The 24,257-nt window shown below is 35.0% G+C and overlaps 2 protein-coding genes across 3 annotated transcripts; both read left to right on the forward strand.

Annotated features, from left to right (window-relative positions):
- Positions 1 to 2,096: 2,096 nt before the first annotated feature.
- On the forward strand, positions 2,097 to 10,747 carry LOC108223031 (general transcription and DNA repair factor IIH subunit TFB1-1). 2 transcript variants are annotated; one of them, XM_017397076.2, is made up of 20 exons: positions 2,097 to 2,439; positions 2,544 to 2,622; positions 2,917 to 2,978; positions 3,165 to 3,228; positions 3,495 to 3,621; positions 4,064 to 4,139; positions 5,068 to 5,163; positions 5,447 to 5,491; positions 5,603 to 5,659; positions 5,769 to 5,924; positions 6,104 to 6,169; positions 6,569 to 6,692; positions 7,906 to 7,962; positions 8,082 to 8,209; positions 8,281 to 8,472; positions 8,545 to 8,658; positions 8,824 to 8,901; positions 9,553 to 9,600; positions 10,318 to 10,386; positions 10,493 to 10,747. In XM_017397076.2, exons 1-20 carry the CDS (start codon positions 2,359 to 2,361, stop codon positions 10,577 to 10,579), a joined length of 1,806 nt encoding a protein of 601 aa, XP_017252565.1. In that variant the 5' UTR covers positions 2,097 to 2,358; the 3' UTR covers positions 10,580 to 10,747. The 2 variants fall into 2 exon arrangements, with proteins under 2 accessions (XP_017252565.1, XP_063950397.1); XM_064094327.1 differs by having other exon boundaries at positions 2,221 to 2,439; positions 9,553 to 9,618.
- Positions 10,748 to 11,776: 1,029 nt separating this feature from the next.
- On the forward strand, positions 11,777 to 21,298 carry LOC108223026 (enhancer of mRNA-decapping protein 4). Its single transcript, XM_017397067.2, has 12 exons — positions 11,777 to 12,620; positions 13,676 to 13,725; positions 13,799 to 13,955; positions 14,110 to 14,328; positions 14,626 to 14,754; positions 15,051 to 16,676; positions 17,990 to 18,349; positions 18,439 to 18,558; positions 19,174 to 19,344; positions 19,512 to 19,673; positions 19,767 to 19,892; positions 20,719 to 21,298. Exons 1-12 carry the CDS (start codon positions 11,901 to 11,903, stop codon positions 21,028 to 21,030), a joined length of 4,152 nt encoding a protein of 1,383 aa, XP_017252556.1. The 5' UTR covers positions 11,777 to 11,900; the 3' UTR covers positions 21,031 to 21,298.
- Positions 21,299 to 24,257: the final 2,959 nt, after the last annotated feature.

Consider the following 24,257-nt stretch of genomic DNA (forward strand, 5'->3'; position numbering starts at 1 on the left):
ATCCTACCTGGGTTACTGAATAAATTGCCGACCATAATACAAAAAAGTTGCTTACTAATTATAGGTTGTAGCGTCATAAACCAGCACCCTTAAACCAGCAAATCAACATTTACAGACCAAACAAAATACTACGACTACAAACTTCGAAGACATGAACAAATCAAGTTTTTAATGTGTGCTATGTTTTCTTAGTCCAAGGAAGTTGATCACGGGTGATCTATTCTATTCCCAAAACTTTTAGCGGGCTGGGCTAATAACTAATTTATGGGCTAGGTAATAGAATTTTTTTAATTTTTTTGATTTTTACCTGGGCTAGAGCCCAACCCAGCCTTAGCTATGGCTCCGTCAGTGAAAAGTGGGGTGTTATAGCACTATTGTCAAAGAAATGTGGGATACCATCCAAACCGCGTGTGAGGGTGCTGGGCAAGCAGGAGACATGTGTTTGTCCAACAATATGAATATTTTCATTTCAAGTTTGGAAAATCTTTAAATGATAATTTTAGTAGATTCCAAAACTGCTAAATGTTTTGAAGTTGTATGGTATAGTGTATCTCGTAAGATTCAAATTTCAAGTTTCTAAAATCTCTGTCAAAATAGTGAAAGCCTGTGATGGTAGCTCGGAAAACCCACAATTTTAATGAGTGTGCCTTGAAAAAACTTTATGATGTGTTTAAGACCCATGAGCTTGAGATACAACACTATAAGGGAATGAAGAAAGGTACAAGAAAACAGAAGAGTGTGACTTTGGTTTCTAGAAAAGATGTAGAACGGAGGAAGGCACTTAAAACTGTGACCGCTAAATCTGTACCAAGCATAAATGTTTGTGAAAGTGGAGCATAAGGTGAAAAGCAAGCTGATTTAAGAGGATGGAGCGTCTTATAAACAAGATGAGTTTGATAACATTGATGAACATCTAGCCTTTTTGTCTAGGAAGTTTTCCAAACTTAAATTCAAGAGAAGATCTCCGGTTGCCATACCATTTAGAAGAAGCAGTGAACCAAAATCATTAAACCTGATTGGCAGATCAAAATTTAAATCTTACAACTATGATCTAGCTAGTCATTTCTCAAATGAATGCAGACAACTTAAAGCTGAAAGGAATAACAGAACAACTGAAAACGTGGACTGTAAAACGAAATATCTTGATCTCCTAAAATAGAAGGAACGAGAATTCAAATGGACAACTGATGGAGATGATCCGATGATGATGATCTATTTGTTAACCTTGCTCTAATGATAAAGGGAGAGCAAACTAAAACTGGCCCTGTTATCTGTGGATATCATTAACACTTTTGAACTCTCTTAAGATTGAATGCAAGTAAATAAGTGATGACATGTATAGTAAGATATACAATTTTGGGATTTCTCTCAAATCATGAAGCAGAAAAAAAATGTTAGAATCAAAAGTGCTAATAATTTGCTGGTTGGGAGATATGATAAATTTGAATCTGATTTACTTTATATTGAGAAAATCAAAAAAAGATTCCAACACAACAAGAGAAGAAATGGTGACTAATCTTAAAATAAAAGAAATTTTCAAAAAGTAATTGAGAAGTAGGACAAAAGTTAATAGCGAAACGAAGAGAATCCAAAAATATTGATGATAGCATGAATACGACTCAAATCTTGAAAAAAAGAGTAAGCAAACTTGGATCAAGTTAAAGATAATTTTCAATTAGAAAACTGCTGTGGAAGAAACTGACGATTAACGATAGTGATAGACCGTTTACGGACAAATAATCAACGAATGCTAGTTATACGTCGAAGAACTAGACATCCGTTGATAAAAAAAACTAAAGAAGCTTATTGAAAATCTGGTCCCATCAACATAATTTCAAGTATTCCTGATTCGATAAATCCAATTGCATTTTTGAAATTTATGATGTATTGTCAACTAATTTTATTTTTCAGCAAACATATATAAATAAAGGTCTAAAAACTGAAAATGGATAATAAATATTTTCAATATTCCTTCGAAAAAGAAAATTTCAATGTGATAAATAATTTTCAATAAGTATTTTACGAATTGATGACATGGATAATTAAAATCATTTCTATTCATTAATACCCATTTAACCCATGTATTTAGTGAAAACAAGGAAAACCCACACTACTGCAGTACTCTTGTTATTCAGCTCTGCAAAAAACCTTGATTCATCTGTATCTATATACTACTCCTAGAGACGGGACTTGAGTATTCCTGTCTGAAATAAACGAAAGCGGCAGAGTTTCCACAGCCTCGGCCCATACACATACATCATATGTACAGATTATACCTACAATCCCTAATTTTACCTTAAATTCACATTCAATTATACCTAACATCAGACACAAGCATATTATAGGCATCATCCAATCATGTCGGAGAGGCAAGTCATCAAGCGCGCCAAGTACAAATCATCTATCAAAGATCCTGGCACTCCTGGTGTTTTAACCATGGTAAATATTGTTATTTATTGTTAAATTAGTTTTTTAGTTAATTGAAGCAATGCAGTATTGAATTAAGTAGTTTTTGTTTTGTTTTGGTTGTTGCTGCTATGCAGAAGAGGGAGCGGTTTGTGTTTATGCCGAGTGATCCGAGGTCTTTGATGAAGCTCAATGTCGAGTTTCGATTTATTATAGGTATAATCTCTGCGAGTAATGTTGGGTTCTAGTTATAGTTTATCAATATAGTTTGTGTATTGAATTAAATTGGCGGGGAGGAGGATATCTGTATATTATGATCCTGGCTTTTCAAAGTTGCATTCTGGAACATAAAACTTGCGGAGAGGAGGATTTTTTTTTTTTTTTTTTTTAAGAAACGTGTTTGATTATGGCCCTTCTTTAGACTATAAGCTTGAGATAATAACTTTGTTATTTTTTTCTGTGCCATCAAGTTCTCGGCGTGCTTACATCGTTTACATTGTGGATATCCAGGACATAAGTTCAGCAAGGAGGCTCCAAATAAGAAGGCTCTTCTTAATCTTACGCAAGACAAGGTAAATTCTATTGGATAATTAGAAAGGCCGTTTTGTTTTCGATGTTGTGGCTCCATCATTTTTAGCCAGAGGGTTTATTCCTTCACGTTGTAGAACTCTTGATCCAACATGTGATGCAACTTAAATAATACCCTTTCTATATAAATTGATTGAAGCATTAATTATGTAAACCTTAATTTTTGCTAGGGTGAAAGTTACATTTTTGAGTTTGACAGTTTCCCTGACCGTGATGCTTGCCGGGATTTTGTTGGTAAGTTCATTCTCACCTTCTACATATAGTTGTCTCCTTCCTGTTTTGAATGCATAATTTGCTTTATGATCGTCCACTCACCCTCAACTTTTGATTCTATGTTACCGTCTCTGTACCATTAGCTTTTAAATAATTTAAATTTGGAATTTATTTCTGTACACATATTGTCAATCTTTTCCCCTGCGTTAGCCTTGAAGCATTCTTCTTACAAGTGCATATCATACTGGATTAACTGGATTATATGAATATTGATTCTCCTTGAGCAGCCATGGCTATTGCACCTCCTGCTAATGCTGGTAAAGCTTCTTCTGACAAACCCTCTGTTCCGCCCAGCAGTGAGCAACTTAGCACAGCAGAAATGGATCGCAGGATTAAGCTTTTGCAGGTGGATAGGTACATCTATGAAACAACAATTGCACAGCTATTCTGGGTTAAAATGAACTGCCACCAAACTAGATTTACATTTAATTTATCCACTGCAGAAAGATTGTTAACATGCTGATATCAGATATCTAAAAATATGCCCTTTCAGATATCTAAAAAGATGCCACACGATTCAGGTTTATATTATTGCTCATTTAATTTTTTCAGTAAAATCTACAGTATGTATTATGCATTTTGTTTTTGTGCATTAGAGTGTTTTAACTAATTGACTAGAAATCAAGGAAAAAATTTCGGAATTTGAAGGGGTGATTGAAAATTTATATTTAAAGATTAACATTTTTCTTTCAAGTCCATGAAGATCTAAATATCAGGCTGTGCAACTCATGCCTAATTCTATTATCTATAAATAAAATGCGTTTCTTCCCTCCTCTTTATGGATTTGTTTTTTCAGTGAGTTGCAGAAACTTCACAAGGAATTTGTAATGGGTGGAGTGTTAACAGAGGCTGAATTTTGGGCAACAAGAAAGGTTAGATATTGCTATAACCCATAGTTACCCGGTTCGCGGTACGGTCTATGGATCTGCGAACTGGTTCGCTCGTACCGGAACACGGGTCGAAGTCGACCCGGATCGGCCGGGATCGCGTTCCAGTTCGTCATTTCCGGCGAACCGCGGATGCTTACTCCGACGACCGTAAAATGAGGAAGAAAGATAGAAAATCGATTTGGGCTGTATTGTTTTGATGATCTGTGATATACATATATATGTTTGTGTATATTTGTTTGCTTAAACTCATGAAGAAGATGAAGTGTGAAGAAGATGAGAGACGTGCATGTGAAACTGTGCAAAGGTGTATGTGTGCAGCTGTATTAGTGAATAAGTGATAGACAGCTGTATCTTTTTCTTTACTTTATTCTTTTTTCATTTTCTTTTATTTTGATACTAGTCACGTGACGCTCAAAATTCAACAGATGTGCAAAGCTCAACATCTGTTCACATTTAATTTTATCATTTTTTTCTAGTTTCAAAAACGAATATTGTAATTATTTCAATTTTAATATAATATAATATTGAAAATCGAAAAACTAAACTGTTATACTAATTAATATAAAAAAGTAAAGCAAATTCACATATTTATAATTTTTTTCCTTCATTATATATATACATTAACGGGATCCTTATATCGACCCGCGTACCCGATTCACTACTCAGCGTACCCAATTCACTCAAACTAACGTTCCACGTATCCGAACTCGTACCGCGTACCGGATCGATCCACGATCCGTGCAACACTGCTATAACCTATAGAGCAATTTACCAGGATGTCAATTTTTTTGTATGGTCTTATTGGACCCTCATGAATTCTAGCCCCCCATACAAATTGATTAGTTGAAATTATTTAGCTAGTTAGATGTACTTCTGCTGAGAAGCCGTAACAAACATTTTTCATTTGCAGAAGTCATTGGACGAGAAAATCAGTAGCAAATCTAAGCAAAGGGTGGGGTTAAAGAGTGACATGATATTCAATGTGAAACCATCATCCGATGGCCAGGTAATCTATAGAATTTCAATCTGATTATGTTCTTGTATTTTGCGACATACATGTCTTTTTGCAGGCATGATGTGTCTGTCTTTACTCTTATGTTCCATTCATATAGTATAATAGTATTTGAAACACTACATTTGAGATTGGTGAACCATTTGGATTCCTACAAAATGCAATTCAATCTTATTGACTATGCATCTTAATATCACATCAATTTTTACAGTAGTTAGTTTTTTGTTCTCTATAAACTTGCGAACAATCTAACTTCTAATGTTTATTATTGTTCCAGTCGAACAGGGTTAAATATAGCTTGACACCAGAAATTATTCATCAGGTGGGCCTTACTTATTTCTTTGACAAGTTGAGACCATATTGTATTTTCTTATAGGCTCGACATTTTGGACACAGATTCATTCCTAATGCTTTATTTCATATCGTCTACCAGATTTTTGCTGAAAAACCTGCTGTACGACGCGCCTATCTAAACCTAGTACCCAAGAAGGTAAAATAATTATAACTGTCCGATTGCTTAGTTCTGTCGATAGTATAAATTAAGATCATTACATCTTTTTTGCTCGTAATAAAATATAAATCCGTCCTTTACATCTAAGATGACAGAAACGGACTTCTGGATGAAATACTGGAGGGCTGAATACCTTCACAGTACCAAAAATATTGTTGCTGCTGCGGCTGAGGCTGCAGAAGATGAGGAACTTGCTGTTTTCCTCAAGCAAGATGACATATTGGCAAGTGAAGCTCGGCGAAAGGTGCTCTCATGTTATAAGATTGGATCTTATATATTTCCTATATTTTGATTATTACATTTTTTCATTTTCTGCAAAAATGATTGTAAGAATAGTCAACCACTGCAATAACTCCCCTCTCTCCCTCCTTTTCACCTCATCCACAAAAGGTTGACCATTTTATGCGTTTCACTGCTGTGCAGATCAGACGGGTTGATCCGACATTAGACATGGAAGCTGATGAAGGGGATGATTACACACACCTCCCGGTACATTGGATGACATTTCACATCACATTTTGTTATTCTATAAATGTGAAGGCTGTTTTAAATATTTTTTGGCCATAATTCATGTTTGCCTACTAAATCATATAAAGCTGCTTTCGGTGGCTTGCTAATAATGTCCTTTTTGATGATATCTAAAAAAGTTGAGGGCATGCTGGTTTTGTCTCTACAATGTAGAGTATTACTTTTGTGATAATCTTTTAAACTCACATGCACACTTCTTTTGTTCTATAATGCTATATGGAAGGTAGGTACTTGATCTATCTTTTTTGCACCAGGTCTTGTGCCTAATGACGGATTGTCCATGAGTTCTGTTTGAATTTCCATGTGTAGCTTTATATTGGCAAATTAAGTCCACGGTTACTAATAGCGGTGTACATGCAGGATCATGGGCTATCTCGTGATGTTTCGAAGGACTTGACGGACTCGCAATATGATCTGTATAAAAGATCATTTCTGCAAGACCTTAATAGACACGCTGCAGTTGTTCTTGAAGGAAGATCTGTAGGTGATAATCTAAATAATTAACCCCCTTTTTTTTTATTTTAAATTTTAGCAATTTTGTAATGTATTTAATCTTAAAAGAAAGGTGTTCTTCTCTGGGTTCACTAGACGAGACTCGTGCTCAGTAGTGGTTTGTTAGTCGGTACTTGATTGAATGATTGTTATAGGCTTTTTGTGCATTGAGCAAATAGTGACATGAAAAAGAGTGCAATTCTCCTTGGCACTTTGCTAGAAGGAACCACATGTGCAGCAACTTGATAGTATAAGGGCCTAAAGGGTATCGAGACGGGAGGAAATTACTTTATAAGATGGAATCTCATAGTATAAGTGAAGAGGAAAGGGGCAGAGGTTTCTCTCAAATTCTTCCCCTTTTCTTTTTTGATTTGAGTTGTGTGGTGGGAGTTGGAGGTAGGGAGGTAGTGAGGTACGGGTTGGGGCTGATTCTCTCGATAATCTTTATAATTAGGAGATGCTACTATTTTAAGATAAGTATGGGTACAAGTATAAAATCATTGAACCAGTTATTGGGGGTGTCATGACCATTCATAGAATTATTCATTCTGGATCATTAGCTAATACTAAACCTTGTTTCTATATCATGTAGTCCCTCCGTCCCAGCCAATAGTATACATTGGGGGACGGGGACGTGGCACGGATTTTAATACCTTAATAAAGTATAGTTCTGCAACTTATTTTTAAGATTTTCTTTTTCTATATAAAAATATAACATTTATATTTTTATACAAAAAAAGAAAATTTTATAAATAAGTTATAGAACTATATTTTATAAGAGACTTAAAATGCGTGCCGAGCAGTGAAAAAGAAACATATACAATTGAATGGGACAGAGGAAGTAGACACATATATATAATACAATCACCATGTTCCCTCTCTACAGGTTAATATTCATTTTTAATGAACACATAACTATGATTAAAGACATAATTCTTTTGATTTTTAGAATATCACATCCCTTAAAAGCCATATGATGATATATAATTTAGATTGCAGGCCAGAGTTTGTTATATCAGGTCCCATTGTTACTCCAAACATTCTGATAATGCCATGTTTGAAGAGTCTACAATCGACTAGGCTCTGTTATCTTGTTTTCTATACAAATATGACTTGAGTAATTGTTGTGGTTGCTATGTGCTAATAAATGTAAGGCTAAAACCTATAACCATTTTGTATGATCTATCTGTACCTTTTACTGTTAGATGTGGAGTTGGGAGATACAAGGTCTGTTGCTGAAGCACTTACCAGGTTAAAAGAAGGTTAGCATAGTTCGATCTTGCTTGCTCTGTGGTTTCTGCTCATCTGACAACTTCTTTATGCAAGATTATATTCAGATTTATATTATATTAATTACTGACACAAAGCGCTTTTTGTGCAGTTGAGTCGGCTAATGAAGCATCGAACACCCATGTGGAGCAAGGGCGCTCTGATCTGATATCTAGGATGGCTGAGTTAGAGGATCTTCAGGGACCTCGTGACCATCCAGTTGCCCCGCTTAGTATCAAGGTTAGATTTTTTGAAAACAGGATCCGCTTGGAATGCTAAAAGGGTGATTTATATTCGAAAATTTGTATCAGGATCCTCGTGACTACTTTGATTCTCAACAAGCCAATGCAATTAAAACTTTGGGGGAGTCCCAATCTGGATCAAAGCATAAAAAAAGTATCCTTAATGCTCACGAGGCATATGGTTCCTTAAGAAAGTCAATATCTGAAATAAAAGATCTAGGTTTGACTGATCCTATAATTAAATCAGAAGTTGCTATGAAGGTAATATTTTTACCTTTAACTCATCTATGCTGTTTATTCTGGAAGAACATAATCACACAATTTATGGTATAGGTTTTTAGTGAATTGACCCTGCGTATTTCAAATACCAAGTATCATCATGGAAAGGATCCACATGAGAGTATTTTGGATGGGTTGCCTAACGCGACCAAAGAAGAAATTTTGCATGTGAGTGGTATAGCTTTCATTATTCAATCTATTACTATAACCTTGGGTGCATACGATATGACACAAGACTTACAGATATTTTGTCTGTGTCTCTTAGTTTTGGTTCTCAGTGTCCTTGTTCACCATCATATATAATTTGAACTGAGGTATAGATTTTTCTCTCAGCAATGGACATCAATTCAAGAATTGCTGAAGCATTTCTGGTCATCATATCCCATTACGACTACTTATCTCCATATCAAGGTGATTTCTGATCGTGCCTATGCAGTTTCTCTAGCCTGAATGTTTTGTTTACAGCTGGTAGTATACTTTTGAATGCATCATAAAGATACATAAGTGTTTAAACTGAACGAAAATTATCAGATACTCAAGTACGGGAGTGACTAGTGATATCACTGATACATACATGCATGCATGCGCGCGCGTGCACACACACATGTATATATCTATTTTGAAGTCAGGAATGAGTAATAATATATTTTGGCCAGTAATGTCTCCTATCATATTGTCTTCGAGCCAATACATTTTGTTCAAGTTATTCGAATATTCTCTTCTAATTGATCCAACCCTATTTACTTTGTAATACTGAACTGCTAATTTGTTTTAGCTAAAGTCAGTCCGAAAAAATCAAGCACCACAGTAGTTGGGAAATATCTAGTTTTCATTGAGTCTTATTTGGTGAGTAGGTTTGGCCAGTTGTAGGACTAGTAAGGCCAGAATGGGGTAGAAAGTAGGGGATATGACCTCTCCCTGCACACTGCAGAGAATCAGTAGACATGCTAATTTGTTCCAGTGTGTTTTTTCCATGAATGCATTTAGATTGTTGTCTTGTAAGACCCTTTTTCCAAGAATTAAATATTTTTCAGTAAAGTTCATTTGATTCTACTATTGCAGGTTAACAAAGTGAAGGATGCAATGTCCAAAATTTATCAGAAGCTGCAGGTGCTTTTTGGTCCAATTGTTAGTTGTCACAAATTTTCACTAATAAAATTTACCTGTATTGATTCTGCTATTGTTGGATCATATATGTTTTTGGTCAAAATTTAGAAAAATAAATATGCCTCCTTGTTCTGTCCGTTTTACCAGTCTTATGTGGCGTCTTGTTTAGTCAATTTTGTGGATGAAGATACCTCAACTTTAAAGTTACTGAAGTGAACATGGATCACATTTAGCCATGAGTTTCTTTTGCTACCTTTATAGACTATTCATATAGTTACAACTAGTACATAAAAACTTGCTTCGATACTTTCAGTTTACAGCAAATTGCTTTATCCAGATGTTCATTTCTGGGATTTTTCGTGTGCATACAGTTTATTGATCTTTGCAAATAGTATTTGGGGTTACTGTAGGCCAAATCATTATCTTAGTTGTATATATTGTGGATATCTCAACCGCCAAGCCCATCTTTTAATTGTTCACAAACTAAATTAAAATTTTCCATAGTCAAAGACTGAACAATTACTCATTAGAGTTCTGGCATAGTTGCTAAGAAATTGTGTGACAATTTGTGTTGGTTGACAGAGTTTTCTCTTACTAACCTCAAACACATCAACCCCCCGTCTGAATTGTATTGCAGTATGTTAGATTGCTTTCTAAGTTTCAGGCTAATCTGTTATATATCTTATTTATATGTGATGTTTACATCTGATCCAACTTCAGGAGATCAAGAGCTCAGTGCGACAGGATTTTCGCCATCCAGTATCACTCCTCGTTCAACCAATGACTCAGGTATAATTCTAAGGTCTAAGATATTTTGTAGTAATTTCTTTTGCATCTTTTCAAGCCTTGATTGATATGGCCAAACAAGTAATGTAAATTGTTCATGCTGGTGCAGGCTTTAGATGCTGCATTTGCACATTACGAAGTAGACTTTCAAAAGAGATCTACAAAGAGTGTCGAGAGACCAAATGGTTTTGTCTAGGAATATTTGTGCTTTAGCAAAGAGATGGAATGTTGAACAAGAAATTACTTGTTTACTTTAATTTTGAAATATGTTTTGTTCGATATAGATTTATTATTTTTTAGTTAATTCGAGGATTTCTCTTGTACCGGAAATTTGAGTTACCATAGTATTTTTTTCAACGAGGCACTTGTATATGCATGTACTTTGTCCTGGGAAGCCTCAGGGAAAAAAAGTGATTAATAGTACGGCTCCTCGATCTTTATTATTACTGAGTAAGAAAAAGTCAAGTCAATTGACAGAACCCTAAAATGAATTTAATAGCATGTTTTTTCATTTCAAAATTTTCTTTCCTATTTTGAGTTTGAGGTATTATCGGTATATTTGAATGTTTGGATTTAAAATGAAACTTATTTCTTGAGAGTGAGACTGAATCTAAAGAAATCCAAATGAAGAAAATTTTTCAATTTATAATCGGACATATAAGATAATCAGAGATATTTAGATCATGAAACTAGACATCTATTGGTCAGATTCTAAGTTCGACTTTGACTAAACTCAATTTACCATGTTCGACTCTGACTCACTTAGACATCTATTATTGGTCAGGTTCTAAGTTCGACTTTGACTAAACTCAATTTACTATTTTCGACTCTAACTCACTTCAAGATTGTCCGAAAATAATACTAAAGATATAAGTTATATTAGTCAAAAAATTGAAAATCTGATATTCGTTAATAATAAAATATTCGCTCATAAGACAACAAAATATATTTATACATAAATAAATTAAATCTAATAAAAAATCTTTTGACAGAAACCCAACTAATATTTAAAAATATAAATAAATAATTTATGTATATATGATGGCCATCCATAAAAGTAATAATTACTTCTTAAAAATATAATATTTTATTCAAACTTAGTGTTCATCATGCCGATATTGACCATATATGTTAAATGTACAATTTATTTATACATTATTTTGAAAATGATGATATTTTTTAATCACATACAACATAAATATTTATATAATTAAAAATAAATTATAAATCTGTAATTCTAATATAATTATTCGATAAAATTTGCAATCATCACTCACGCACAGATTTATTAATTTCCAAATAGGTATTGATGAGGCATTTAGTAATAATAAAAAAATAATAGAATTGAAAAGGAAAAGACCAATTTAGGTCCCTCATCATCTTCTCCACCTGTTGAGTTGAGCAGTACAGAATATACAACACAATACACTCCCACTCTCTGCAAACAACTCCACTTCTGGATCTCAACTCAATTACAAATTCATCTCTCCTCTCTCTCTCTCTCTCTCTCTCTCTCAATGTCTTCACCTATAAACCCTAACCAACAACACCCCCAACCAACAGGCCCTCTCCCCCAATTCTTCAACCCTATCCAAAACCCTAACCCTAATCTAACCTCCTCACCACCCGTCGCCGCCTCTTATCCACCGCCCTCCGGCCCCTACGCTTATCCCCCGCCACAACAACAACAATTCCACCACCAACGCTCAATTCCTCACTCTCCGCCTCCTCTCCTACCGCCTCAGCAGCCTTTCCCCAACTCCAACCACGGCGCCCGCCTCATGGCCCTACTTACCAATCCTAATTCCGAAGCACCAATGCCACCTCAGCTCCAACCGACTTCCTCCGGCGGTTCCGATATTTCGATGACTCAGAACTTGCCTCCTTTACAGGTGGTGGCGAATGCGAGTAATGTGAATGTTAATAATATTGTTAATAATGTAGGTGGATTGGTGCATTCGAGTCCGGTGATGAGAATGCAGAGTAGTAAGTTACCCAAAGGGAGGCACTTGGCTGGTGATCATGTTGTTTATGATATTGATGTTAGGTTGATGGGAGAGATGCAGCCTCAGCTTGAAGTTACGCCCATTACGAAGTATGGTTCGGATCCTGGCCTTGTTGTTGGAAGGCAAATTGCGGTCAATAAGAGTTATATTTGTTATGGATTGAAATTGGGGGCTATTCGTGTGCTTAACATTAATACTGCGTTGAGGTCGTTGCTAAAAGGTCTCTCTCAGGTTAGTTTCTAGTACCTATTGTGGTCAATATCTTGATGCAACTGGTAATGTGTCTATAATATATTGTTTCGCTGGAGTACTTTTTGATTACATGTTTGAATCAAAGTGCTTCTTGTAGATGTGATAAGTTGCTAATCAGCAAATGGGTGCACTACTTTCACAACTTTCCTTTTTGCATATATAATTTAGTAATATGATGTTAAGTTACGAACTCTTGAAAGTGTTATGAGAATTTTTTATTTTTTTGACCAATAGTATCTTTAGCACTCTTCCTCTTTCAAAATTTCATAGGAGTGCTTCACTAGAGCCTAGGATCATGTCTAATCATCAACTTTAGGCGTCCACTGTCCAAATTTAATATTTTATAGTTATTAGGGTTAGTGGGGGTGAACTAGAGACTTTCACTCTTAACTCACAAGCTCTTAGCTCTCCTAACTTCAAAAGGTGTTAGGAGGAGGATTTAAACAATTTGGGTTTCTCCATTTCTAATTGATACTCCCCCTGTCCCTCCAGGTTGTTTACCTTTAGGATGTCCCTCCAGATTGTTACATTCAGGATAGAGGGGTTGACACGCATTTTAAGGCTCTTATTATGTATAGTTTCATAAATATTTTTTTTTTTAAAAAAACTTAATGTTTAAAATTATATTCAAAAAAAGAAAAAAAATATGAAACTATTTTATATACACCTTAAAATCTGTGCCAGGCAGTGAAAAATAATTGTAAGGAAATGAGAGGGATGGAGGGAGTACCTTATTGCAGGTACATCAGTTGTAGTGAAGAATATCACGGGGGTTGCTTAATTTTCCCTTTCATACTGTTATCTAATTAGAACAGTTAAAAATTAGTGGCAGTGTTTAAAAATAGATGTTACTGTTAAGTACAGTTGGTCCAGCAGTTTAGGCCATTATAATATATTTATGTGCTAGATATGAATATATGATGTTTCCTTATTCCAACTACATATCTGCCTGTTAACCTTGATATAAGTTCCACTCCTTGAAAATTGAAAGTATCTTCTGCTCTAAAATGCTATTTTACTTTTACCTCACTCAGAGGGTCACAGACATGGCTTTCTTTGCTGAAGATGTTCACCTGCTGGCTAGGTATATCTCTGATATGTCTTCCTTCCTTTGTCACTTTGTAATTTCTGAGCTACGCTGACATGCTTTTGTGCAGTGCAAGTGTAGATGGACGTGTATATATATGGAAAATAATAGAAGGTCCAGGTGAGGAAGAGAAATCACAAATTACAGGAAACTTAATTATGGCTATTCAGATTGTAGGAGAAGGGGATTCTGTTCATCCCCGGATTTGCTGGCACTGCCATAAGCAGGTAAACTTTTTGATATTAAAAAAGGTCTGATGGGTCACTTTGACATGTCTGCTAATATTTATGTTGATTGAGAAAATGAATCTTTTGGCAGTTTAAGTTTTGCCAAATATAGGTCTCTCAAAATTTAAAACTTCTCTTTATTTTTAATTTTCAGGAAGTTCTCGTAGTTGGGATTGGAAGAAGTGTTCTGCGGATTGATACTACTAAGGTTGGGAAAGGTGAAGTATTTTCAGCGGATGATCCTCTAAGATGCCATGTTGACAAGATGATAGACGGGGTCCAGTTTGTTGGTAACCATGATGGAGAAGTTACTGATTTGTCAATGTGCCAATGGATGACTACCCGATTAGTTTCTGCTTCTTTGGATGGCACTGTATGTTTTACTCCTGGGTTTGTACCATGCTTATTGTATTTGGTCGTGGTATTACAGTGACCATTTGAAATTCATCTTCTGTTGTAACTAAAGAAATAAATGGATCCAGAATGAATTTATTAATTTTTTATTGGCAGTGAATATGAGCATATGTATATGCGCGCGCGCGCGTGTGTGTATATATTCACCCATTGTTACATTCTACTAAATATGAACCAGTCTCTTGTTATGATTTCCGTCCTTATACTTAATCTGTGAGCATTCTAAATTAATAGATTGTGTTTACTAATCCTGCAGATAAAAGTTTGGGAAGACCGCAAGTCACAGCCTATTGCAATACTGAGGCCTCACAATGGGTTACCTGTTAATTCAGCCACATTTCTAACTTCCCCTCACCGCCCAGATCACATTGTACTTATTACTGGGGTATGTATAATAACTTAGATCTATTTTAATATTTTACAAAGTAGGAGAGGAAACTACTAAAGTGATACACATGGTTATGTGTAGGATCCTATACCCCGCCTCAAAATTCTTTCTGTCCCGCATTTCCCCAGGGTAGTTTAAATTTTAGGATACCTGTATCATGTATTCTTTAGCTGTTGCATAAGCATGATCCAAGAAAATTTTCTATAAGCTTTATTATCTGATGATTTAATATATGCTTCTCTCAGTCCTAATCTTTTCTTGATGCGCATTCCAATATAATTTTTGGTTCACAGGGTCCACTTAATCGTGAAGTAAAAATTTGGACTTCAACTAGTGAAGAAGGATGGCTGCTTCCTAGTGACACTTATTCGTGGCAGTGCACCCAGACTTTAGAATTGAGGAGCTCTGCTGCACATAATACTGAAGCTGCGTTCTTTAATCAAGTTCTGGCTTTGTCACAAGCAGGTCTTCTGTTACTAGCAAATGCCAAGAAGAATGCTATATATGCAGTCCACTTGGAATATGGTCTCAATCCAGCTGCAACCCGCATGGATTATATTGCAGAGTTTACTGTTACAATGCCAATTTTGAGCTTCACTGGGACGAATGATTTGTTACCACAATCTGAGCAGATAGTGCAGATTTATTGTGTCCAGACACAAGCCATTCAACAATATGCACTGGACTTGTCTCAATGTTTACCACCCCCATTGGAGAATGTGCTTGAGAGGTCAGATTCTAGTGTGTCACGGGGTGTAACTAGTACTGAGGGTTTGACTACTTTTGAGCCGAGTGTAAGTAAACCAGTCGAAACCCTTTCTACTAGTTCACAACCTGGCCAAGCTATACATGAAATTAGCTCAGAGAGTGTGACATCCACAATAAGAAATCTCGTAAGCTCCTCGGAGGTAGCCAATTTACACGAAGTTTCAATATGTAGTACAGAATCCAGACCCCATCCTTTGTCAGTGGTGAATAGTGATAATAATATAGCATCAATTTCATCATCGCCACCACCACCACTTCCTCTAAGTCCTAAGTTGTCGCCTAAGCTCTCTGGTTTGAGAAGTCCATCGAGCAGCTTTGTGCCAGGGTCGCAGCCTAATGACTTCAGCATGGATCAGAATAGTAATGAATATACAATCGACAGACAAATGGACGCACATCAATTGAATGCTTCGGATTCCATTGTCGATGATGATCCCAAAGGAGATGGGAAGAATATTCCCCAAGAGGATATGTCAAATGTGCTCAATGATCCTATCAAGTTTAAGCACCCAACTCATCTAGTAACTCCTTCTGAGATATTAAGGGCCACCTCATCCACGGAAACAAATCATATAGAGTACAAGGGTGAGGAAGAGCCAGATATACAAGATGTAGGTGTCAATAGTAATGCACATAATGCCGAAGCTGAGGTTAAGGTTGTTGGTGAGACCCATATCAGTGAGAATGAAGAACTTGCCTCCCCGGGAGAGCTTGATGGATTTGCCACAGATAGGAGGGAGAAATTGTTTTATTCTCAAGCAGCAGATCTTGGTCTTGAGATGGCAAGAGAAACCCAAACCTTGCCACTTGAGCCATATATTATCGAAGAATCTAGACAGGTGGATGGGGCCAGAGAATCTGATGTAGTGGATCTTCCGTCAAGTAAGCAAGAAGAAGTTCAAGACTCCCTAGAAGATATATCTGGAAAGGATGTAGAATCATCGATGCCTGTGACAGTTGCAACTCCTGCACAATCAACAAAACGGAAAAAACAAAAAACAAAAAGTGCTCATGGATCGAGTCCGATTTCTTCAGCCCCAAGTGTTTCTAATTCAACAGACTCCTATCATGAACCAGGTGTTAGTTCTAGTGCCCCCTCTGTTGAAGCTGCTTTTTCACAACTTAGAACCATGCAGGAGACCATAAATCAGGTGTTGGCTCTTTCTTATTTTATGCAAGTTGTTTCTGCTATGCTTTTCACTGTTATGAACTGATATCTATGCATAAACTATGTTAAAGCCGACTCTTGTTTCAGGGCCTATTGCGAGGACAGTAATTTGATTATCTGACATTTTAATTTTCAATTTTTTTTTTTGCTTCTTAGAGTTGGGTGGCTCTTTTGATCGAAAAGTTATATATTGAATATATATTCAAAACCAAATATCTTTGATTTATTTACTTTTCTCGATTTTATTTTTCTGGGTGATGTTCCTCTCATTCAACACCCTTGCTAATTTCCTAATTCACTTGGAGTATAAATGAGCTTATGTCACTGTTTCCTATACACTTCCAGTTAGTGGCCAAGTTCCTGTGTTCTATTTTGAGATGGCTAGACTTTCAATGTTGCTCGGACTAGGTAGAGTGCTGGACTTGATATATCGAAATATTGGGACATGATCTCTCCATTCTGTTATTTTGGACGAAGGCACTGGGATCCAACATATATTGTTGATTAACAAGTGTTTTAGCGAAAATTAAGCATAGTAATCGAATTGAACATGACTATGCAAACGGAAATATTTATAAGCCTATAATTGATGTGCCACTTATTACTAGCACTCAAAGATTGCATACAGTACATGTTATTAGAACTCCACCTAAGTAGTATGGTTACGATGTATGAATTATGGGATACACGCACAGTCCTATGATCGTCCTTTATACCAAAACAATTTAGTATGTCAGGTTAATTTGAAATGTAATTAATTGTTGTTATCTACTATTGATAATTTGTTATATAAAAATGGGGGAAAAAACTATTGAAAAACAGTGTGAATATTGAATAACAAAGCAAATATTTCCTTATGAAGCAGATCAAGGAATAAAAAGGTCGGTTTGTATCAGTTTTATGTTATTATTTAGCTATTTATAAATAATGTTAATTGTATCTTACAAAGTTTAATTGCACACACCCACTGTTCCAAATGGACTGTCCTAGTTTGCATTTCTTGGTCGAATAGACTTAACTTGGAATAAAAATATAAAATTGTTCTTTCATGATTTTGTAAATCTAAAAATTACGTTTTAAAGAATTGTATTGAGTAGATCTAAGATATTTTTTTCTGAATTTGGGTATAGCATCATATGTAATCAAAACGTTACTGCGTTAAAAGGTACTGTGTTATGTTACAATTGATTCTATTTTCTTATATTGAATTGACCACTTTGAAAAAACAATTCATGATTGTTCCTAAATGCTCTTTAAATTTTGGTATCTTATATATTAATCTCTTCTTCCTCGCAGCTTCTAAATATGCAAAAAGAAATGCAAAAGCAGATTTCAGTGGCTGCCGCTGTACCAGTAAATAAAGAAGGCAGGAGACTGGAAACAGCCCTTGGGAAGTTTATGGAAAAAGCTATGAAGGCTAATTCAGATGCTCTGTGGGCCGGTCTTCTTGAAGAAAATGCAAAACAGGAGAAGCTGTTGCGAGATCGGACTCAGCAAATATTGAATTTGGTGACTAATTCTTTGGCCAAGGACTTGCCAGCAGCGTTGGAGAAAATGGTGAAGAAGGAAGTAGCTGCAGTTGGGGCAGCTGTAGCCCGCACACTGACTCCCGCAATTGAGAAAACAGTATCGATTGCAATAACAGAGGCTTTTCAGGTTATTTGGAGACTTGAGCTTTACAGATGATAATTGCATTTAAGTTCAGTAAAATTTAACATTGAGTACTAATATTTCATATGGTGCAGAGGGGGGTAGGCGATAAAGCAGTGAACCAATTGGAGAAGTCGGTAAACTCTAAACTTGAAGCTACTGTTTCCAGGCATATCCAGACACAATTTCAGACTTCTGGAAAACAAATTCTTCAGGTTTGCTCAAATGGAATAGAAAGCAAATAACAAGATTAAAAGTATTTGTTTAGAATTGTAGTTAGGTGTATTTATCAGGAGTTGGGGCTTGTTTGGCTGACCTAAATTAAGGTTCTTGTTAATTATAGTTGTAAACTACAAGTATCTTGGTTACTTTTAAGTTATCAAAATAAATTGATGACAACGCACTCAGAGTAACAGGTGTTGAGGGGTAATATTGGTTTTTGTCCAAATTACAAACTTAAGTAGTCACAGAATAAGTATCTCCCTCTCTACCTCCCCCCCTCCCTCCCCTCCCTCTCTCTAAAATATTGCTTATGAGTTTGTTCTTAGTCATTATTTGTTTTTGGACAAGGAGATGAACTAAAAGATAATTCGAACTGAACATAACTGACTTATCAGCTAAAAGAGTGACAGGCTGTCTAAATATCATTATTCATTATTTAGTAAGATGACACTCAGTGTAGCAACATTTAGCTGTTCAAGGTTTTTTAACTTGCTGTAGGCGAAGTCATCAACTTGAAATATAAATTGGTCCACTCATTCTGTTCTTATCATACTCTATTGCTCGATTTTTTAATGCCTTGAATCTTTGTGATTAATTGTATTGTGCAGGAAGCATTGAAATCTAGTTTGGAAACTTCTGTAGTCCCTTCGTTTGAGATGTCATGCAAGGCCATGTTTGAACAAGTTGATACTGCATTTCAGAAGGGAATGACTGAGCATACAAGTGTAGTCCAACACCAATTTGAATCTGCACATTCACCGTTGGCACTTGCTTTAAGGGTTAGAATTGTCCTCCCCTGCTTTTGTATTGTCATTATATTATAATTAAATATTCCTCGTATTATATATCGATGTATAACTATAAATCCAGAGTTGAAACAAAAAAAGTTTAAGCTTTTATTAATGTGTTTTTCCTTGCTCTTTTATCTTTATATTGTGATTGGCAGGAGATCATTAATTCAGCATCATCAGTGACTCAAACTATTAGTAGTGAACTGGTTGACGGTCAGAGAAAGTTGCTAGCCCTAGCTGTTGGAGCAAGTTCCAGTTCTGCAGATCTATTGGTCAGACAACAGAGTAACGGATCTATTGGGGCTCTTCGTGGCGAGGTTTGTGCTATTTAGTTATTTTATTTACAAAGTAAGCAAATAAATTTTAAGTTCTTAAATAGTGGTAAATAAATTATTTTTACTATTAATTAGATTGAGGGGCCTCTGGATCCTAGGCAAGAACTATCCAGATTGATTTCTGAACAGAAGTATGAAGAGGCTTTCACTATAGCACTGCAAAGAAGTGATGTTTTCATTGTATCTTGGTTATGCTCTCAGGTATGATTCTTGTGTATAGCGGCCACCCCTATGCCTTTCCAGATCAGAAGTTGCATATTTATGCCAAAAGTTGGCAATGATTTTGTTGTCTGCTGGTTGTCATTGCAAATTGCTTGTCTTTTGTTTAGCTTGCACATTCCTTAATTTTACCTTAATAGGGTCTTTAACCCTATCAATCATTGCAAAAGTCAATGGTGTTTGTGGGACTTTTGGTGAATAACTACCAACTGTGTACTACTGACATGCATCCTGCTTGGTAAACATTGCTGATTGCTTATTAAACTTATAACACTCACTTGAGACCGATTTGGTGCGCTTCTATATTGCATATTTGCATCTAAATAAGCATCTATATATTTAGGCATTTAATTTATGTGTATAGACGTTGTGACTAGAAGTTGACGTGTTTTTTTCTTTGCCTGCTTTTGTGTGTTGAGTTCAGTAAATGATATGATGCACAACAGCTTTACTGTGTTGTTGAAGTTATTTTCCTTGTGTTTCCCAGTACGGACCTCTGTATTCTTGTGTTAGCTTTTAGTTTGTTGCACCTAAGATCAATTCTAATAGTTTCACATTCTTTACTAATCATTCTGTTGGTATATTTCGTTTCCTTCTCTACGATTTCTTTATTTTTTTTTATTTTTTTTTAGTTTATAGTTCAGTTTATTGTTTTTTGTTAGTTCAAGTATTCTGCTTATCCTTACAAAAAAAAAGAAGAAGTATTCTGTCTTATCATGTGATCGTATTTTTTGCTTAATTCTGAGCTGGGTTTTCCAAAGAGTTAGCCATTGACTAAAATTTACTTTTTCTGGCTTTGTATTATCAGGCTGATTTAAGTAACATCTTGTTAAGGAAAACACTTCCATTAAGCCAAGGAGTATTGCTCTCGCTTCTGCAGCAGTTGGCATGTGATATTAGCAGGGATACATCTCGAAAACTTGTTTGGATGAGAGATGTGGCGATGGTGATAAACCCAGTTGACCTAATGATTGTGCAACATGTAAAGCCAATTTTTGAGCAAGTTTATCAGATCCTAAACCATCACCTAAATCTTCCTACCACACCTCCCCATGAGCTTTCTAGTATGCGCCTTGTGATGCATGTCATTAATTCCTTGCTCGCAACATGTAGTAAATGATGCCCATAATTGCAATTCTATTTATCTATCGTCATAAGAATACAATACAACTGGTTAAAAGTATCCACTGTAAGTTGTAGGCATGATAGTTTTTGCAGTTAGTTTTGTCGGGATCTCTGTATTGTCCAGATAGCTGAAGACGGATGAAGGATGTATTATATATGTGAAGTACTTGTATCGTTTCAGGTTCATAATCTGAGATGCTGTTGATAGAAGACAATTTATCTTTTTGTTTTATACCATTTTAAGTACATCTGACATTTTTAGATTGACAAGTGTTACATCTTGTTATCTTTGCCTGGTCCTCACTCTTCAAAGTTTCTATACTTGGGTAGTTTAAACCTTGATTCGTAGATTGGATTGTGTAAAGACAAGTCAATAGACATAAAGATGTAAAAAAAAAAAAAAAAAAAAAAGGGAAATTAGTGGTAGTGTAGTATATATACATCAAACTATGAAGCTCCTGTTGCGGAGGCAGCCTAAACCTAAGCCCTAGATTTGCTGAGGTAGGTTTAAAGTCATCTAATTTATACTCGTATGATAAATATTCTCTTAATAAATTGTGCTAATTAAAAGCGGGGACTTTTTATTCTGAATCCAACTTGATTTGTAGAAGAAGATCTGCATCAGTGGGGGAGGATAGGATGTTCCCTGGCCATTACTGTTTTGTTATCATGTCATTATTATACGACAAAACAGTAAACAGTGAATATGCCGACAACTAATCGAACAAAAGCATTTATAAAATTCTTATGATGGTAGACGTTTTGATCGACAAAAAAATGTGGATCTCGTGCATCCATTATTTTAATTTCTACAATAAGTTATCATGCTTTAAATATTAACCCATTTTATGCGTCTTTAATACTTATCTAAAAAGTGACTACATTATTTTTATATTGCAATTTAGAATTCATATGAAAGGACAGAAGATGGCTACTGTTCAGACTTCAGACTGCAAAGGTGAAGCACATTTTGGAGGACTGTTAGTGCCTTAGAGGGGAGGTGTGTGCCCATTTGGCAACTCTTCTTTCGAAGTCAGAATCAGCTTATGAGCATTGTTTTTGAAGTCATAATCAGCTTATTAACATGTTTTTCGCAATTAAAGTGCAGTTAAAATCATCAACTTATTAACAGCATTTGTGTAGAGATGTGTTATTCAATTTGTGACTTGTAACTTAAAATTTTAAAAGTTAACAATCATAATTATTTTTCATGACGTTGAACTTTACAAAAAATGTATAGGACCATTTCAGAAGATAACTTATAATTTTTATTATTATATTAATAATTTTATATCTAATAAATTGCAAATATTAAAAAATTATTCAAAATATAAGAAATAAAAATTAAGTTTTACTTATAAGTAGCAAATATTTTTCTTAAGTTAAACCAAATAGTCATGTATGTGTTCGCTAAACGGACAATTATATCTTATTTGGAACTTGGAAGATTATAAAAACAAAAGAATTTAATTGAAAGATTAGGAAGATTATGATTAAAATTGTAAGAGTTTACTAAACGGACGACTATATATTATCTTAAAGATTTAAAGAAAAAAAAGAGAGAACTTAATTAAAAAATTAGGAGAGTTTACTAAACGGACGACTATACTCTTAATCAAACTATTCGCAAACGCCACATTTACCAAATTTCAGCTTGCTAAGAGTGAACGGGGGCTGGTGAGTTCCATGATCATTTTGGATCAACGCAAAGCCCGTTTCCACTAGAACCCGCACTTCCTCTTGAATTTTTCGACAAAAGACATTGAGATTAAATAGTGCGGAAAACAAAATTGTACATGAAGGTTTTTCTCCGGATGAAACCGAAAGACTTTTAAACGAATGATAGAATTTCAAACTTAGAGGGGTGTATTCGATTGAGATTTTAATGGATTGTTTTTAGTCCATGGATTTTAATGTATTGTATGCGATTTTGATTTTATGTGGATTCTTGATAAAATGTCGCAGAGTTTATAGGATTTAAGCATAATGTTTCAAAATCCCTTTGATTCTGGTGGGATTTCAAAAAACTTAAAATACACTGAAAAATGTCACAAAATCCATCATTTTATGAAATCCAAAAAAATCCATCAGCATTTGAATACCTTCAGATTTTAATGGATTTTAAACAATCTCAATTGAATACCATCGGATTTTAAAGCATAATTTAGAGGGGTGTATTCGATTGAGATTTTAATGGATTGTTTTTAGTCTATGGATTTTAATGGATTGTGTCTGATTTTGATTTTATGCGGATTCTTGATAAAATGTCGCAGAGTTGATAGGATTTAAGCACAATGCTTCAAAATCCCATTGATTTTGATGGGATTTCAAAAAACTTAAAATACACTGAAGAATGCCACAAAATCCATCATTTTATGAAATGCAAAAAAATCCATCAGCATTTTAATACCATCAGATTTTAATGGATTTTAAACAATCCCAATTGAATACCATCGGATTTTAAAGCATAATTTAAAATCCCAATTGAATACCACCAGATTTTGTAGCATAATTTGAAATCCCAATTGAATACCTCAAGATTTTAATGGATTTCAAACAATCCCAATCGAATACCCTCGGATTTTATGAATGCAAAAAAATGTTTTAAAATCCCAATCCAATACACCCCTCTTAAAATCCCAATTGAATACTACCAGATTTTGTTGCATAATTTAAAATCCCAATCCAATACCTCACGATTTTAATTGATTTCAAACAATCCCAATCGAATACCGGATTTCATGAATGAAAAAAATGCTGAGTGACGACAGCACAAATGAACCAAAAATAACCCAAGCGTATCCAACTTTGGTTCCCTCGTTTGGAGAACACTCGACTCGTATGCCTATGAAATTTGTTTCTCCAACCTCCCTTCTTGTTTTTTTTATATCATTTTTCACATTTCAAAAGTTAAATAAATAGATAATAATATATGCAAAACACTGGTCTCCAAAATATATTAAAAAGTAGTACCTGATTTACATCATAACACTGTTTATATTACGGCTTTGCACTAAAATCAGATTAGTTATAATACTGAAAGTGACAACAGAACTAAATTTTAAAATATTTACAACTCTTTTTTTCAAAATAAAAAATAAAATATTTACAACTAAACAAAGATCGGTCGAAATAGATGAATCAAAATTCCAAAAAACTCGGAAAAAAAATTAATAATTACATATTAAAGGTCCGCCTGAGCGACTAAATTCCGGCACTGAA

The sequence above is a fragment of the Daucus carota genome, chromosome 5 (assembly GCF_001625215.2).
Source record: "Daucus carota subsp. sativus chromosome 5, DH1 v3.0, whole genome shotgun sequence".
Classification (NCBI taxonomy): Eukaryota; Viridiplantae; Streptophyta; class Magnoliopsida; order Apiales; family Apiaceae; genus Daucus; species Daucus carota.

Excerpts from the sequence above, each read along its gene's own strand:
- LOC108223031 (XM_064094327.1), top strand. The coding sequence starts at position 2,359 with ATGTCGGAGAGGCAAGTCATCAAGCGCGCCAAGTACAAATCATCTATC. Across the intron at positions 3,622-4,063 it reads AAGCTTTTGCAGGTGGATAG|TGAGTTGCAGAAACTTCACA; the intron begins GTACATCTATGA and ends TTGTTTTTTCAG. Across the intron at positions 7,963-8,081 it reads ACTTACCAGGTTAAAAGAAG|TTGAGTCGGCTAATGAAGCA; the intron begins GTTAGCATAGTT and ends CTTTTTGTGCAG.
- LOC108223026 (XM_017397067.2), top strand. The coding sequence starts at position 11,901 with ATGTCTTCACCTATAAACCCTAACCAACAACACCCCCAACCAACAGGC. Across the intron at positions 12,621-13,675 it reads TGCTAAAAGGTCTCTCTCAG|AGGGTCACAGACATGGCTTT; the intron begins GTTAGTTTCTAG and ends TACCTCACTCAG. Across the intron at positions 14,329-14,625 it reads CTGCTTCTTTGGATGGCACT|ATAAAAGTTTGGGAAGACCG; the intron begins GTATGTTTTACT and ends CTAATCCTGCAG.